This window comes from Pseudopipra pipra, chromosome 7 (genome assembly GCF_036250125.1).
Source record: "Pseudopipra pipra isolate bDixPip1 chromosome 7, bDixPip1.hap1, whole genome shotgun sequence".
NCBI classification, from domain to species: Eukaryota; Metazoa; Chordata; class Aves; order Passeriformes; family Pipridae; genus Pseudopipra; species Pseudopipra pipra.
Genome location: NC_087555.1, coordinates 30,129,280 through 30,147,446, shown reverse-complemented (window position 1 = coordinate 30,147,446; position 18,167 = coordinate 30,129,280). Strand labels below are relative to the sequence as shown.

The window sequence follows — 18,167 nt, the reverse complement described above, 5'->3', positions numbered from 1 at the left end:
TTGGAAGCCTGGGCAGCTTTTCCTGTATGATGTCCTCTGTATATAAGTGATCTCTCCTGAAATAAACTCACTTCCAGTTACTTAAGGGGAATCTAATAGCTGCAGCTTTGCTGCAATTGCTCCAAGTGACAAAGAATTTCTTGGATATGAGCTTGTAAAATGTCTCTGTCGGTACAGGATGTTCAGTATTAAATTACTTTTATGGGATAATTTTCCTGTATTAATTGCATGTACTTTTTACCACAGACCAATTAAATAGCTGCTTTCCCAGGGCTCTCTCTGTTCATTTAGCAATGTTACAAAATACATGCGATCTCTTAAAATATGTGTATTTAAGACTGCTCGGGGGTCTTTAAAGGACAATATAATCAACTTTGCATTCTCTCCGCTTCCTCCAGGTATCCTTGGTGGGTTTTTTGTTTTTGCTAGGGCTGTACATCTCTTCCCTGGCCTCCTGCATGGGCGGGCTGTATGGAGCACCGAGGATCCTGCAGTGCATTGCCCAGGAGAATGTGATCCCTATGCTCACCTTCCTTGGACATGGGGTTAGTCATCCCTTCTGTGAGATTGCTGTCAAAACTTCACCTGAATTTAAACACCCAAGATGTGTCTGTAGAGTGAGATGAAGGATGTGTGAAATGCAAGGAGGGGAAGGCTCAGGATCCACTATGCTATGCATAGGCAGAAAAGCCAGGAAATGGGTGGTTTCATGAAAAAAGCAAGGCATCCAGCTGCCTGTGGTCCTTTCCCTGCCCTGAGCCCTCCCACAGGGTGTGTCATTGTGCAGGGGCAGCTCTGCTTCTCCCTGGCATTTTGCTCACCCACCTCTGTGCCCCAGCCTGGGTCTGTCTGTCCTGCCACGCATGGACAGCCGTTCCTGGGGTCCCCTCCCTCCCTCTGACCCACTTCTTCAAGATGTCCACAGTAAAACAGCCACTTATGATATAACTTTGCCTGTTGGATATTTTTTGCAAACACCTTATCTACATGGTGCTGATCCTGACCATGACCAAAGGAAGTACCTAGCTCTTCTCTGCCCTTCTGTCCAGGGCAGAAGCCTCAAATTTTGTCTCTACAGTTGGTGAAATGGATGGTAACTGTCTGTTTACCTTTTTTTTCTGTTTTCTTTTTTCTTATTCTTTCCTGCACACTTTCTTTGAGCTGTTCCTGTCCTCTGTGGTAACCTCATAGCTGAGGATGTGACTAGCCATGGTGCTGTGGATTCAGTCTCTGTGCACTGGAGAAGAGGACTCTTCTTTGTAAGATAAGGTGCCTTTTGGACACTTTTAAATAAAAACAAAGAATAGATTTGAAAGGTTAAGTTAGGGGACGTCTAAGCCTTAGATATGCTTTCAAACAAAGTCTTGTTTGGAATATGACAAAAAGCTTTTCCCTTGTCCTCATGAATAATCTTCATTCATGAGTCATTCTACTGATATCAGTCAAGGTATCAGTCACCAAGGACTGTAGTCTTGGGTTATACATCCAGAGCAAACAATTTCTTATGATTTTCCATTATTCTGGAGAGGGAGAAAATAATTCCATGACTCTCAATAACCTGCAGTACCTAACTGTGTGTGGAGTGGCTGGAAAAGCCTTATGGTGCTCTGCTCCTCCAGAGCACCTTGTAAATACAGAAAAATATTTTACAATAGTGGTATTTATGAATGTTTTAAAATATTTAAATGTTTATTAATATAATAATTTTCTATCCACTCTTTTATGTTTCTCAAAGTAATTTGCTAAGATAAAAATCATAATAATAGCAATAATAATAAATAGTAATAATTATAGGGAAAGTAGGAACAATAACAACAGCAAAAACTTCCAGCTCCTGAAGGCAGTTTTCAGGTGATCCCAGAACAGGCTGTTCTCCACTTGGCAACCCTTGTGAAATTCTCAGTGGTTTGTCAAAGGTGACTGGAAAGTTGATTCCCTCTCTGCTCTGGTAGTTTTCTGTCTTCCTGTCAAATTTTCTGCAGTGAACTCCAGGCAGAGTGCCTTGATGGGAAGGGCTCAAAAAGAGGTGAGAAATCAAAGACAGATCACTTTTGCCCCTTTCTTCTCTCTGTCACCTTGAAAATTGTTTACATTTGGTTTATGGAGAGTAAATACATCTAATTTGTCCTTACCGTTCTGTACCACATCAGTTATTCTTTGAAGAAAGTGTGGTCACCAAAACCTCAGCTGATGGGAAGGACACAAATGTTTTCTGTAGAGTTAAACCCAAGCCAGAGGCATCATGAGATCATTCCATCTGTTCCCCATCTCAGTACATCTTTCTGATACTGAAGATGCTTTCTGAGATCTGTGTTCCTTTGTCCTGGAGATGTATTTCTGTTCATTCTGAAAAGATATAACGGTCCAGAACTGGTCCCCCTTTCTGTTAATAAATAAGAGGGAAGGAAATAGAAATAGTTTCAATTCGAGCTGTGTGTTTATTAAAGAAGTAAATGCAGTAAGTGAAAACCTAGCATATTTTGTAAGATATTTTCCAGCAAGGTCTTTACACAGCCTGCATAGGCTTCTGAGGTGGCAAAATGGCAACACAATACCTGGTCCAAGGAAGGGCATGTTAGACCTGGGCTCAGTTCATGAACTGAAGGCTGAAGTATTTCCACCCCTAATGCTCTTTGCTTTCTCTCTCTTTATCTCCTCCTTTCCCTGCCTCCACCCCTTCCCAAAGGACAGGAGCAGGTGATGTTTCTCCTGGCTGCCTGCTTTCCCAACACATGCCTGGCATTGCTGGGGGCTGACTCTCGCCCTCCAGCATCCCTCCTGCCCAACCTCACTGCTGCTTTCCTCCTGCTGTTGGGTAGATGCAGCTTGGGTGAGTTAAAGGAGGGAAACCCCATGTGCAGAGACTCAGCAGACCATGGGTTTAGCTCAGCTGTGTGTCAGGGCAGGGCCAGAAGCTGCTGATGTGAAGGTGGCACCGCTCTGTGCAGGCAGAGCTTCCTTGACCGTGGCAGTCAAAGCCTTTCCAAGGGCAGCATACAGGAGCCTTTGGGGTAGGCAGCCATGCAGAATCCTGTAGAATAATTAGAGATGAACAGTTAACTCTAATTAACACATTTTATTGCCAGACTTCCCATAAGCCCCGCAAATCTCTCTGAAGGTTTATTGCTGCTTTAATGACATTGTTTTACCATGGAGATACAAGTGAGAATGGATGAATTTTCCAAAGACAAAGCTTGAGTAAGGCTCAGGGATGAGGTGGGAGCTCAACAGCTTTTGGCTTCCAGCCTGTTCTTTAATTTATTAGGCCTGTAAGCCTCTGTTTGCACATGCATGCATGTATTTCATGACTAAGGGGGTACTTTGCAGACAACCCAGGTAACCACCCATGGCAGCTGAGCAAGTGGGGAATCCTCATGGCAAGGTTCATGGTTATTAATTTAAACGTAATTTTGTTTTATTTATGAACTAGAAAGGCCCCAACAAGACTCCAGTGGCTGCAATTTTCTTAACAAGTTTCATCACTATGGCTTTTGTCTTCATTGGGCAAGTAAATGTTCTTGCTCCCATAGTCACCATCAACTACATGTTGACATATACTGCTGTAGACTATTGCTATTTCTCTGTCTCATTGAGCCACAACCTTCAGCAGAAGCCTGACGAGATCCAGATGGGAACTGCTAGACCTGCTCACTCTTCCCAGCCTTTAATTTTCAACAAGCCCTCAAGCCGTGCAGCAGATGGAGTAACTCAAAGCAGATCAAATGGCACCTTGCTGGAGTTCAAAAAAGACATGGACCAGATTTTTAAACCATTTTGTAGTGAGCCAGGTACTTGCAAAAAAGAAGGAGCTGAGAATTTAACCCGAAAGGCCAAACAAAAGGCGAAGAAGCCAGCCAAGCAGACATTACAAGACAGCTTTCTCCTGGATCTCCATCACGATGCTGCCCCAGCTCAGTACAGCTGGGATGAGACCATGGAGCCCCACAGCGAGAGCCAGCAGGACCTGGATGAGCAGGGCTGTCAGAGTGATGCAGGTCAGTGTTCTTCACCCACTGTGTCTGCCCAGCACACACCTGGGATGCTGGAGCAGGAGGAACAGTTCTGCAGAGAAGTGATGATGCTCCCTGGCCCAAGGGGAAGAGGCTAAGGGCTGTAGGAGACAGACATCTCCAAGCTCAGAGGGAATGGTTTATAACCTTGGCCCTCCCAGTGCTTTCTTGAAGGCAGGCGTGAAACTAGCTTTATATTGGGCTGTCATTCAGTGATTCATAGCAATAATATCATTTATTCCAGGTGAAGGTAGAGTTCATTGCAATGCATCACAGGAGAAGTTCCAATGCGATTTCCTACAGAAGATTAATCACAGGAAAGCAGGCAGGACTGTATTTAGTGTTGAGTTGTTTACTATATACTCATAATTCTATAGAGACATGCTTAATGCTGTACATTAAAAAGGGTTTGAGTGTATCTTGGGATTTTCTTCATCCTGGTGTGGGTTAGGAGGAATGGAGCCATGTGAGTCTAAAACTCAGGCTATCAAAATTCAGTGGTCCCAATGCCACAGCTGGACTCTGTAATTCAACATCCATAACTGAGGGTCTGAATTAGTTCTGTTTGTGATTGTGGGTATTTGATAAAGTGTGTTTGCATGGAGTTTCTCATTCCCAGTGTTGTAGTGTTTCATCAGCATTAGTCAGTGAAGCTTCATAAACCCCTCTGAGGAAGAAACTATTATTTTTCTTATTTCACAAAGTAGGGAAACTGAGGCAGAGATAGACAGATGTAGCCTTCAAATGGACTCAGTACCAGAGTTGGCAACCTTTTTTGTTTTTTCTTGCACTTCTTTTCAGTTTTCATTTTAGAGTTTTTGGTTAACTCTGTCATACTCAGCAGTCAGCTAGAATTTTTGCTTTGGTTCCTGGAATCTGGTAATGTAAAATAGAAGAAGAGACCCCACATTATAGCTCTTTTGTAATCTTTTTTTTCTTTTCTGTAGAAACATCTATAAAGCAACAAAATCCAGAGCTGGGAATTCAGCAAATACCAGAAGTACCAGAAGCCTTCTACTCCAGATTTTTCAGTCACTGGGTGTCCTTTGCTGTTGTAAGTAATTTTCTTTTTTTTTTTTTTTGAGCAGTGGTCTGTGATTGTAGAAAACAGAAGGCAGATCATCACAAAATACACTCCAGTACTTAAAAAAATGGCTTTTGAATCTAGCATTCCAGGATACCTGAATTAAAGTACTCAAGGTGTACCATGCATCCAGTAGTTCAAATTCAGAGAAAGCCTGATGACATATTAAATTAAACAAGAGGAAAAAAAAAAAACCCAGCCCCCAAATAAACAAACAAAAAAGCCCCAACTCAAACCAAAAAGGTACAGATTCAAAGTCTGTAATTTAAACTTTAAAGATGCATGGCTGGCTAGGAAAAAGATCAGTGTCCGTCTTTTCACTGTGTGCCAGCCTGCTTTTTCTTGCTGTGGGATGGATTGAGACATCAGCTTCAAAGCTGTGTTGCTTTTATTTATGAGCCAGTTTCTGCAAGCTTGGGGTGGGGTTTCATTAGCGCTGACCTCCTGATTCCAGCAGCCCGGCTGTGAAATTCCATCTTTTGAGGGAGGAAAGTAGAGCATTCCTCCAGTATGTTACTTTAAAGAATAAATAATTTATAAATAGCTTCTGTCTCAAGCTGCTGAGAAATTTAAGACATTTAAATTCATCTTGGGAAGATTGATTATTGGGCAGATGACAGGGAAAGGGTCAGATATGCATAATGAATGAACCATATGGCTTTGCTGCATGGATGAGGATTTCATAGCTGCGCATAAAATGTAACAAACCCACTCAAACAACCCACCAGACCCTGTTAGTTTAATCCTCAGATGGAGTTTGATACCTGCTTTTCAAATTCACTGCTGCTGCTGCCTGCAGCCAGGTCCTTATGAGGGGTCCCACCAGGCTGCAGCACCAGGGGTGGGTTGGATGTGGTAGCCCCTCTTTAGTGATGTCATCTTTAGGAGGCTGTGTGCTGATGCCACCTCTGGGCTTGGTAACTAATGTGGCTCCCAAGTGTATGTCAGGGCAGAGCATTCAGTTCTCTGCCTTTGCAGGAGATGACTGACGTGTTCATTAAAGCAGATTTGGTTCCCTGTCAATAGTCAGACTTGGGAGGAGGTTGCAGCAGAGCTGGGACAAGATCAACGATAAAATATAAAATCACAAAAGCAAAAAACAGGTGTGTTTATTTATCCTGACTCCTCTCCCCCCTGCCCTCTGCTCTCTCTTTTTGAGTTTCACTGGTCGTGTCAGTTGGGACTCATTTAGCTCTTCCTTTGCATGCTGCCCCTTGCTGTTCCTAATCTCACCCATGGAGATGCTACCCCATTCATATGCCACTTGAGCCAAATCTGTCTTCTGAGCTGGTGAGCCTCTGGATACTTCTCTTGGAGTAGCCCAAGCAGAGACCCTGCTTCTAGGACTCAGGGTAGCTCACTGAAGCTCCATGCTGCTGAAGATGACACTGTAAACCTGTGCTGTCTCTCCTTTTAGGAGTGAGATCAAATGAGGCTTTCTGTATTATGGGAACCTCATTTCCAGGAACCCTCAGCCATGACATACCCTAATCTTTTCAGATAACAGTAGGTGGAAATGCTTTCTGTGTGGCCAAAAGCCACTTGCTGTGGGCTGTTTTCCCAGGCAGGAGATGGTGTGGGGTCCTCAGGGGTCCTGCTGCACCACTGGCCTCAGCCACCAATGCCCAAGGGCATCCATCCACCCATGTGGTTGCAGGTAGCATCATCACTCCCACGGGCAGGATCTGGGCTGTGCAGCAGGTCTTGTGCAGGGAGAGTCTCTCTCGTGTGCCCATCCCAGCACATCATTAGGAGGAGACACCTAAAAGGACCCACTCATCAGGATAATTCTGAATGGCTGTATCCTGGGGCCTGACTGTACATGTCTCTTACACAAGGCTCCCAAGAAAACTCTGAGAAAGAGGTGTGACGATGCCATCAAAGCACTGTTTTTGCATGCATTGAACACCAAGATACTGCATTTCGGGGGGGGGGGGGGAAGAAGTGCATTTCCTGATGCTCTCATAACAACTTGAAAGTCCCAGCACTGCCTCAGTTATTGAAGAGTTTCTGTTAAGAGTTGCTGTCCATGCTCATCTTGCCAGGTTGAGGAATAAGCTGCTGACCTGGTCAGTGTTGGGCTGTGTCTGAAGGTGAACAGTCCTTCCCGGGCACCACACTGCCAGTTCTCCCACAGAGAGTTCTTCTGCTGGAGCAGGAGGTCAGTGAAGCTGCTGGGCTTTGCAGAAAAAGGACTGTCAACATCATATTACCTTACAGACTCTGGGATAACCCCAAACCATGTCTCTCCAACAGGCAATTGTGTCCCTCATCATAACGTTTGTCATTCAGTGGATCTACACCCTGGTCAGCCTGGGTGCAGCGGTTATTCTCTATTTCTACATTGGCAGAGTGAGCCCAGGACTTCCCCTTGGTGAGTATTTTTTTCCCTGTATTATTAAATCTGCTTAAAAATTCATTAAGCTTTAATTTAACTTAATTAGGAATTGAGACTCTTGTGTTTAATATGCAGGTGACACGGTGAATGATGAGGTTTTGTTTCATTGCTAGTTTTAATAAATTTTCTCTCTGACTCTTTAATTTTCTATTGGATTATAACTGTAGCTAGTGCTGGTTTGATAGTTTGAACGTAATGCTTATTGTTTTATTATATTGTACTTTAAATGGCAAAATCAGATACTAATACTAAGACTTAATGGGGGTGGCAGTTTGTAAATGTATAACAGCAATGAGAAAAATCCACTACAAATTAGTTTTAATAAACTTAATCAATCTAAACCCACCTGAGAAAGCTTTAAGGAAAATGAGTATCTCACTAAATCTCAGCATTCGTAACTGTGGAACAAGAGAGCCTTTTGATTCCAGAACTAAACACATTGAAAGTGTTGGGAACATAATCTGGGAAAATACTTTTAGGCAGAGGGCATTAGAAGGCTCTGTGCATGTGATCAGCTTGAACAAGTTTAAAATTAAACAGTGAAGCACATTCAGAAAGCAGCTCATGAGAGCCTATAGCTCCTTAGCAAGGCCACTGGAGGGGTTTGCATTGCTCTGCATGTCTAAAGGAGGACATGCTCACCTATTTATGCATACACACATACATACATACACAAACAGTGCATGGCAATGAAAATGTTGGAAGGAAACACTCAAAGTTCAGCCTGTTTTTTACTTGGCTATAAGTGAACGTTATTTTGTGGCCACAAGGCTTCTGGTGATCTGTGAGTTTGTTCTTCAAAGGTTGGAACAACCCTTTTGTCTAGAAAGGCTGGGAGACACTGGTCTGAGAGATGCTCTGGATTAAGGGCTAGATGAAGGCCTTGAGAGGAGAAATGCCCTGTGATTGACACATCTCTTCTCTCTTCCCCCCCAGCAGCCTAAGCCAAATCCAGCAGGCAGTGACAGGTCTCTGTTCTCTCTGTCCCTCACCACAAACTTCTCCTGCTGCTTTTGCTTCCAACTCCAGCACTTCCTTGCCCCTGCAGGGAGCCAGCACAGGAAACTAACTCTACAGAGAAACTAAAAAGAAAGAAAAAAAAAGTGTTGGTGTAATATACTAAGCCAGCTCTCTGTGGGGTCAGACAAGAGGGAATGAATGGTGAGACCACAGCTGCCCTGGCTGAGGTTGGCTGAATGGCTTCTCCAGTCTCCCCATCCCTTGAGTGGTCCATGGAGGAAAAGGTCCTGCAGTGGGTGTCCATGCTTTGCTCTGGCTTTGCTGGGGTTTGACAAGCTCTCAGGCTGGGAAGAGATAGCTTGGGTTCATTTCTTGACAAGTGTTTAAAAGCCACAGCATGTAGGAAAACTGCAAGAATGTTCTCACCACCACAAAATCTTTGCAAGTTAATAACAGGCATGTTGGTTTGAGATTCTATGCAAAAATTGAGTGGTGTAATGCTCTTATGAAAGAATTAGCAGCATACTGACTTCTCGTGCCTTTTCTCCATAGGAGCAGCAGCAAATTTCAGTTTCTTTGGCTGGATTAAGTCGGTTTTGATCACTTTGTGCAGGTTGGTACCAGTCACTTGGCAGTGACCAACATGTTTCTCATTGTTCCCATGACCCACTGATGTGCACAGAGAGGGGTGGAAGAATTGACTTGCTTATTAAGCAGGCTGTCTACCCTTTCTTGCATACTCATAGTTATTCTTACTTAATGGTAAAAATAGCTGCTTAGTCTCATTAGCCTGGCACATGCTGTGGATGTGGGGAAGTGGAGTCTCTGCTGCTCTGTGTGTAGGCATGTCAGCTGATAATCATATCTTGGTGCCTGAAGCTTTATCTTACCCCAGAGGTCTGTGCTCAACCTTTATAGCTCAGGTTGAATGGGAAAATCTGGCAGGAAATGAGAAATTGGATGCTCCATCTCTTCCACCCACCATTCACTGAAAGTGAATTACTATGGTAGTGGTGGAACTGGCACATATGGAAGCTGCGCTCAAGTTTCAGAGAGGAAATTTGGGGGGGAAGCTGCAGTAGTTATAAATACAGTAAACAGTGTCTTTGGTGAAGGAACCATTCAGTATTGAGTTTGCATGGGACTGCAGTCCATTGTCTTGGCGTTTGATTCCCAGAAGACCTTGAGGGTTTTGTTTGGTTGGTTATTAACTAGTTTTGTTAATCTGTTTTGATGCTATTAATTATTAATTCCATCATGTTGGGTTTCCCATAGCAGGTTGTGACCACCTGAAATGGCTTTGAGTTTCTCAGTTGATTTGGTTGCTTTTTGGTTGGGGTGAGTGAACACTGTAGGAAGGACTGCACAACATGAGCTGCCATGCATTATATGTGCAAATTTGGTGGCTCCTTTAAAGTAAATGAAAGTCCAGCACAGTTTAAGCACACTGGCACATACCCATGTCTGTCTTGCCAGCTCCTGCCTCTGCCCACAGTCCCTATAACATGGCCACATGCTTTTGGTAACAGAGGTGGTTAGGGAAAGAAGCCAGGGGAGATGGGACCTCCCTGAGAGGTCTCCATGGCAGGCTGAGAACAGACAAGACAGTTGTCCCACATCACGTCCATCCCTCTCTCTACCAGACCATTGGATGCCTCTGAGTATGGGACCGGGTCCCTGAAGACCCACCTGTTCTCCACACCTCTTGCCCTGAATAGCTTTGTTCACACAGGTACTGCTGCCTCTCACAGCAGTGTAAAACTGCAGCTTGCCTAAGCCTTAGAGGATGAGAGCCCTGGTCAGACAGACTACCCAGAAGAGGGGTGAGGGGGTGCAGAGGGTGTGCTCTGTGTTGTGGCAAGTGAATCCTTTAGGTTGTTCAAATAATCTCTGGCAGAGGTTTAATATTAAAATGAAAGCGTTTCAGAGTTTGTTGGCAAGGTTCACTCTACTACTTACTAGATGGTTAAAGCACACAGAGAAAAATCAAACTAAGCCCTAAAATCAGTCAATGTGAAATTAAAATCAACCAAAAATTATCTACATGGAGGCTGGGGCCATAAGGATGAAAAGGAATAAGGGAGACCTTCCTGTTGAGTCATAAGGGTTCTTGACACCTCTAAGGCTCTTAAGTGCTTGATGAGGTCTTAGTCAGTGCTGTATGCTCTTGCAGTTTGGATTTAAAGATGTGCTATCGGGTTTTCTTAAAATCAGCCTCTGGGATAAAGAGATTGCAGGAAAATCTCCCCTTTTATTTAAAAAGAGTTACAAAAATTACTGTAATTTTTCTTACTGCTTCGGAAACTATAAGAAGGGTGTTCTTCATTAGAAATGATTCATGCTCCTTCTTCTCCTGCACAGTGTAGAATGTGTTTGCCGTAGTCAACATCCAAAGATGAAACTTATTTGTTAAGACAATGTATATTTTCCTATGTTTACTGGGGGAAGGGAGTACAATTTTTGCGTGTCTTTTAATAAAAATTCTTTCAGGTTAGCTCTCTGCCTCCAAAGGGCACCTGGAAAGATTTAGCCTCTTCTCAAAGAACCCTGCCTTGTTTGCACAGCCGAGAGCGTGGCTGGGAATGGATGACAAACAAGGGGTGATGCAGGCACCTCTACTTCTCTGTTTGCAGGAGAAGACCATCTCCCAAGGAGCAGATTGTAGTGACACCGTCCTTTGCAACAGTTGGCATGGAGACCAGGCAGCTCACCGAGGAGAACGCTGACTTCGCCTCGCGGGACCGCTATCACCAGTCCTCGCTCATCAGCAGAGAGGAATTTGGAAACCAATTCCAGTGAAGGACACACACAAAAAAAAAAATCAATCCATTACTTCAAAAAGCATTTAGAAGTGCTAATGGGTGCCGCGGTGCCTTGTGAAATACTTGAATTTATGCATAAAGAATGTGAATAGTTATTTATGTATTTGAAGCTTGTTTGTTTATGCAAACTACAACGTTGCTGGGCTTCAAATCTTACCCAAACTGAGGGAAAAATTGGAAATGAAAGGGCTAGTCGAAGGGAGTGATGAGTTTCTGAGGACAATATAACTGTTTAAAAGAATTCAATTACAAGCCCTATTGAGGTCTAAAGACCGTTGCCACTATAAAAGCTTACAACACCCCATTTCAGATGTCCTCTGGGTGACTAGGGACACTTTGTGCCTGGGAGTGGTGACCTCGGCAGCAGGAGCCAGCACCCCACTCCCAGCTGTGCCACAGATGGATGCGACCTTCCAGGTCAATTCACTTCTCCCCTCGGCATGAACTTCCCTGCTTGTAATACAGTAATTTTCTACCTCAGCATTTCAATTACCAAGGTCTTAGAAAGTACTTTAAGGCATTAGACAATAGGCCAGAATCAGTGGCAAGTGCAAGAAGATTATGAAGTGTATTCACAACTGAAATTGCACATTTAAATCCCGTAATGCAGAATAATGACCTCTTCCCTATAACTGTGAAATGATGTCTTAGAAGCTGTTCATAGTGATTTGCCACATGCTTGCTGATATGAAACCTAAGACCTGACAACATAACTGCGCCCATATAGAGCATCTCCTGGCTGAAGGGGTAGATGATTCAGAAGTGCTTTAACAAAATAAGTTTAGCCTCATCTTTGCTTATTTTACTTAAAGTCCATCCCACAGTGAGCTCCCACAATGAGCCGTTTCTCCTGCTGCCATGATTTGGGATGTGGGAAGTTCAGCTGAAGGTGCTGCAGGATTTACAAAACACATCTTAGGGTTGATGGGCAGTGTCTGTGGGGGGAGTGAGATTTTATCTGGACCTCTCATCACTGTTGCTTCTTCTCCTCAGGGAAAAAACCCTCCACTGAGCACTGTCCTGCCTACAGGCAGCCATCCTGGCAGGGACCCACACAGGCATGAGCGAGGGTTCTGGGCTGAGGCAAGCTCCAGCAACACACATCACTTGTGTAATATTGTTGTAACTTGGCATTTACAAGGAGAGGGAAATCACTGCCTTTTGCTTTGTTTCATCTCTGATCATTTCAGCATTTAGATTATTTATTTCTCCTTCTGTGCAATAAAACCTTGAGATGCCAGGAACTCCTCTCTGTTCTTTCTTTGGGCACACTCAGTGCCTTTGAGCACCGTTCTGCTTGCCTGTGCTCAGTGCCCTGGTGTTACCAGGTGTGGGGGGGATGCTCCATCCCATCTCATGATCTGACCCAGCTGCAGCTTTGGCTCTTCCACTTTTCTCACAGAGGGATGAACAGGAGGCTTTCTGCTGACATGAGGAAAAGAGCCACCCTGGCGCACTGCAGAAAGCATACTCATTTTTCAAGGTCACAGGTCTTTTACTAAGTGTTTTTAACCTTAATTATCTCAATAGAGGCAAGAAAGAAGTTGTGTTTGTGTGACCAGCTCTGAGTCACCTCACGTCAGTCATTCAGTGTTGGAAACACTCTTTCCAGGGCTCCTGCCTTCCATTGCCTTTTGCTGTTGGTTTCCAAAGAGTCTGTATCCGTTGTGTGGATGTGACTTGGTGTTGAAGCTTCCCCTGGGTTTCCTGGGACCAGTGGTTCCAGGGAGCCTTCCCTGTGCTTGTATCATCCTTGACCTTGGCAGATACTGCTGTTGTGCAGACTGAACACTCCTGGGTCAAGCTGCATGGTGCTGAACACAATCCCTGTTACAGTTTCATACCCAACCATAATGCTGTTACTGTAAAATCTAGCATTTCATAAAGTCCAGTCACATGCATAGTGCCTTTCCTTTCAGGTTGAGGAATGCCCAGCCCTGCATTTCTCTGTAGCTTGACCAAAAGAAAACCCCAGAGCATGACATGAAGGGATTAATGGGCAGAAATTTCTAGGTAACTTCTTTTTTAGCTACTAAAAAATTTAATTCCCTTCTTAAAATAAGACATCAGTCAGGAGATAGAGAGGGAGGGTGGGGAAAGGTCCCTGGGCTGTGTACCTCACTCACTGAGGAGATGCACAGGATGAAACCAGATGACCTAGTGGAGAGTGTTTGCCTCTCCAACACTGCAGTCCCTGCACATCCCCAAAACTGGGGTGTGACGGGCCAGAAATACAAACAGTGTCTCCCTTGGTCTAGCAGTATTGGGAAGAGGCCCTGCAGCTTTGCCTTCAGCTGACTAAGTGTGCAGCAGCTGTCCCGTTCTGCCAGCACCATCCAGCAGCTCTTTGCATCTGAGCATCCTCTGGAACAATTTCAGTTGTGTTTGTGGGCTGATGAAGCTTCTGCTGGCAGCTGGAAAAGGCACTGTGCTCTGCTGTGGAGGGGCCCAGTGAGGGAATGTCTGGGGTGCAGGGATGGGTTGTGCCTTGGTATTTCTGAAAAAGACGGTGGCAGGGCTGGCATTGGCACCGGATGGCAATTGCTGCTCTTGGGACGTGGCAGCAGAGGAGATGCTCTGCAGAGCACATTGTTCCAGGGGTTTCTGGTCATTGGGCTCCACGTGCTGCTGCTGGAGAAACTCTGCCACCTCTCCACTGGCACTACCACCACAGCAGGAACCAGCTCCCTCCACCACCTGGTAAGTACAGCCACTGATCCTTCCCTCCCCTCGCATCCACAAGGGAGAAATGCATCACACAGGGCTGATTTCCTCGCTGCCATTACACATTATGACAACTTTCCTGTTTAATGCTTGGAAAAGGACATGCTAATCTTTCCTGGAGCATTAACTCTGGCATAGCTAATGGTAAGAGTGGCAGGAAGCCTTGTTTTAGCACCAATAATCCCACACCGCATTCTGCATATCATTGGAGACTCTACAAGTTCAGGCCCTATGGGTACGCAGGGCTTTGCACATCAAGGAAGCTTTTCCAGCAAGCAAGAAAGAAAGCAGTTGTACAGCTAAAGATCGTGGTGTCATGTCAAAAATGGCTGTAGCTTCAGTAGCACTCTAAAAAAGAAAAAAAGGGTGAAGTTAGGGGGGTAGGAGTTTATTAGCTTCATGTTTAGTGGCTGAAGGGAAGAAATGTAGGTGAGGATTGCTTCTATGAGTGGTAATGTGCCACTTTCACCCCCTCAAGAGCCAAGTTGTGTCTGCACATTCTGAGGCTTTCATGAAGCTTCAGGTTCCCTGAAGGTGAGTTTGGGACCCGGCTCTGAGCATCATATATCCTATTATATGTCAAGATTGCAGCTTTGTTAATTGTGGAAAGGCTTTCCTGTTTTCTAAGCCACATAACCTTTTTTTCATCTATAATTGTTTTCCTTTGGGTTTGAAATTTGATCTTTTTGTTATTATTATGTAAGAAAATGTTCTGCAATGGGTCAAGGGGTGAAAACATTTTCGAAGGAGATGTGGATATGGCAGCTCTGTTTTGTTCCTTTTGAAGATTCTAACTGTAATTGGTGGCTCTGCTTTTGATGGTTTCCTTTGCAGAGCATACAAGGATAGAAGGCAGTTGAGGATAAATATTTTATTACTTGCCTTGCAGTATTGCCTAGAAGCTCATGCTGCATTTGTGACCCGTCAGCACTAAGCGGGTCCGGAAATCAGAATTTTCTGCCTCAAAAGACTTGCACCACAAATAGTCAGGACTAAGAATGGGCAGAAGAAAAGTGAAGTTTTATTGTGATATTGGCATTAGGAGACAGCTCCTCAGTTGGTATAAATTGTCATCCACCTGGATCTGTGTCCCATTAAGAGTCTGCACAGGGAGAATGAATCACACTCCTTAAATCCATATCTTAGCTCAAACTTGTCTTTTTTTTTAATCTCCTCATGGCTTCTCTTGATCAGTTTTGAGTTTCCTTGGATGCTCTGTGTTGTGTATGGTGGCCAAAATATCACACACCTGCCATGGTCATTTATTCACAGCAGACAGTTGTGACCATACTGTTGAAGTAGCAAAGAAGGGTGACAAAATATGAAATGATGCTCCTGTGCATGGACGAATTTAGGCAGGGGGTGGCTCTCTGTGCCCCATGAGCTGGTATTCTCTTGCCCATGTGCCTCTGATTCAGACAGACAGAGTTTCTTAAACAGCATCATACTTACACCTGCAAGGTCAGAAGAGTTTTGCTGAAGCACAGGAGCCAGCCTAGGATTAACATTTAGGTTAGTGGGAAACGGAGATTATTTGAACGATTGCCCTTGCCTGGTGAATTTTAGAAAAGGCAATTACAGGGATAAAAGAGAGAAGATTTTGTAGACTACCTATAAATTTGCTAGCTCCATACAAAAATGGTACATAATGGACTTGTTATATTCCGCAGTGCTGTGTTGCTGCGACCCAGATTTGCCGTAGCATCACTTAAACCTAAGACAAGGTGAGACCTCAGCAGTAACAGCCTTAAAAGCTACGGATGAGAGGCTCTAGCAGCAAACTGCAGGCTAAAAATAAATCACTTTAAAACCCGTACGGCACAAGAGAGGCTCCTTCCTTTTCTGCTTTCTGCTCCTCCTGGTTTTTTTTTACCACATAATTTTTATGCTTGTACCCTCATGCTTTTTATGCTCACAGCTGGGATTTGTCCCTCTTGTGCAAGAGTGAGGAGAAGCACAGGTGCTCCCAGAAACTGAGTGGTCAAGGAGAGCACCTGTAACTTTGTTGGATCCAAGTGTCAAACTTCACTGGGGGCTTCTTTCTGGATTTAACACTCTGAAGTGTTTTGTTCAGCTCTAAAATGTCTGGGTTTTCCTTGATGTGCTCCAAACCAGGGCTGGCTGAAAAGGGTTCTTGAAGAAATAAATCAGAAATTTAGAATTGCTTCTTTCCAGCTGGATTTGAATGGCTGATTTATTTATTTTCCCCCCAGAAAGCAAGGTATTTATTTCCAATGACAGAATTCAAAATGCAACATCATTTCAAGTTGTGTATTTTTCTGTGAGGGATGGAGAGAGATCACAAGATCCATATCCATCCTGACCTCCAAATGTCAAGTATCTAGAACAAGCTGCTTCCAACAGAGGTACAAGGCAAGCAGTTCTTGTTAAAATAAATCAATAAAATACCACCACCCCCAAAATCTCAAGAAAAATGGTCAGGTATTAAGTGCCTTTTGGATGATTGGTATCCATTAATGGATGGCTTGCGGCATTGAGAGGAGATGGGAAGGTAATTAATTACTCAGTTAGGAACTATTTGTCCACTTCGGAAACTCAGGGCTTTTAATAACAAATTCCAGGAGGAGAAAATATTCACTTTGTACCTTAATTCATCATCAGCTTAAAACTTGTCTGAGGTTTATGAGCCTGATCCAAGTTTTGGACAGATCTGGGATGAGTTTCAAGGGAGCTGCAGGAGTTTCATGACATTGGCTGGGGCTGCAAAAGGCTCCTACGGAACCAGAGAGAAGGGACTGGTCACTGCAATCCTGACCAAGTGCTACAGAGATGCCTCTTCTCTACAGACTCCTGTGGTTTTTAGTGATTTCAGACCAAAACAATGTAGAACCCATCAAATCCTGTCATGTGTCTCTAACCCATCAATCTGGAGAGTAGAAATCAAGGTGAAACAAAAACGCGCTGTGTTTTTCCTCCCCCAAAACAAGGTGATGGGTGGGTTTCAATAAATCAATATCAATCATATTTTATATGTAGTTTTGTTAGAGGCTTCCTATGTTGATGAGATTGTTTGTTTTTAACTCCTTTGCTGTGTGTGGAATGTACTGATTGCTTTCAGGTGGAAGTGTTAAATGAATTTTATATATAATTCGGAGAGATGTTTGATGTCACAGCCTCTTTCAGGAGGATGCTATGGCATTATCTTACATCAGGCTCTGCCTGGCCCATCTGGCTCCTCAGATATGATTTAATGCATTTAAATCTCCCATTAGTTTGTGCTTTCAAGGAGAGAGGGGAGCAGTGTTGGCCTGGAGCTGTCCCATAACCAGTATCAGCAGGATGTGGCAGTGGAGCATGCAGTTGTGCCACAGGGATAAACAACTCCAGCACCATACAGGGAAAAGGCAAGTGGTGGTGGCCTTCACTGAGTGTTCATGCTCCACACATACACCTTCATCCTACTGCAGCACAGCACCACTGATGCTCCTTCTTGGTCCTCCCGGGAGGGTGTCTAACATGGCACATGGGTGGCAGGATTGGTATCCTGTCCACACGACTCTCTGCAGCTCCAATGGATAAAACAATACCCACTTTGGAAAAACAAAAAAAAGAAGTGAGATTTTTTTTTTTCCTGATATTTTCATGTGGCTGTTGGAGCTGGAGCTCAAAAATATCAGTCATAAATTGACACCTTCAGTTCAGGGATATTACTTATGAAACCATGAAGGTAGGAATAAAAGTAAGGTGGCAGGAAAACACAGTAGCTTTAAATTTACAGGCACTACATCTTGGCAAATCAGGCAGCTGTGGGGGAAGGGACTGTATTTGTGAAGTCTGAAACTGCCTGAATATTGGCATTTCCTTTCCAGGTGCTTGTGAATAATGTGCTGCTCGTGACTGGAACCATGATGGAGAGAAGAGAGAGATTATCTCATGATGGTAAGTACTGGTTTAGGCACATGGGTTCACACTGTGAGGCTTTTGCTGGGGCTGGCAGCAGCCTCACCACTGCCATGTGCTTCAGAGGCTGCAATGGGCATTCCTTGGCTCAGTGCTGTTTTCCCACTTATATTAAGCTCCGACAGGATGTGGCTGGTTCAAGGGCAGCACAGGGCCCTTTTGCTGGTGTTTCCTAGTGCTGGCTGTGCATACGGGCATAGGGTCCTACTGGTCACCCCTGTCACGGTTACAAGTGCCCTGTTTGGTTC

At 44.2% G+C, this 18,167-nt stretch overlaps 1 protein-coding gene across 1 annotated transcript in view; it reads left to right on the top strand.

Moving 5' to 3' along the window:
* The window catches only part of SLC12A8 (solute carrier family 12 member 8), a 51,957-nt gene extending 39,439 nt beyond the window's left edge, over positions 1-12,518 (top strand). Inside the window, exons 9-14 of the mRNA XM_064661459.1 lie at positions 399-545; positions 3,431-3,995; positions 4,958-5,064; positions 7,351-7,468; positions 9,005-9,065; positions 11,086-12,518. Of these exons, the coding sequence (XP_064517529.1) occupies positions 399-545; positions 3,431-3,995; positions 4,958-5,064; positions 7,351-7,468; positions 9,005-9,065; positions 11,086-11,251 (1,164 nt within the window). The 3' untranslated portion in view covers positions 11,252-12,518. The remainder of the gene's footprint in view (positions 1-398; positions 546-3,430; positions 3,996-4,957; positions 5,065-7,350; positions 7,469-9,004; positions 9,066-11,085) is intronic.
* The last annotated feature ends 5,649 nt before the right edge of the window (positions 12,519-18,167 follow it).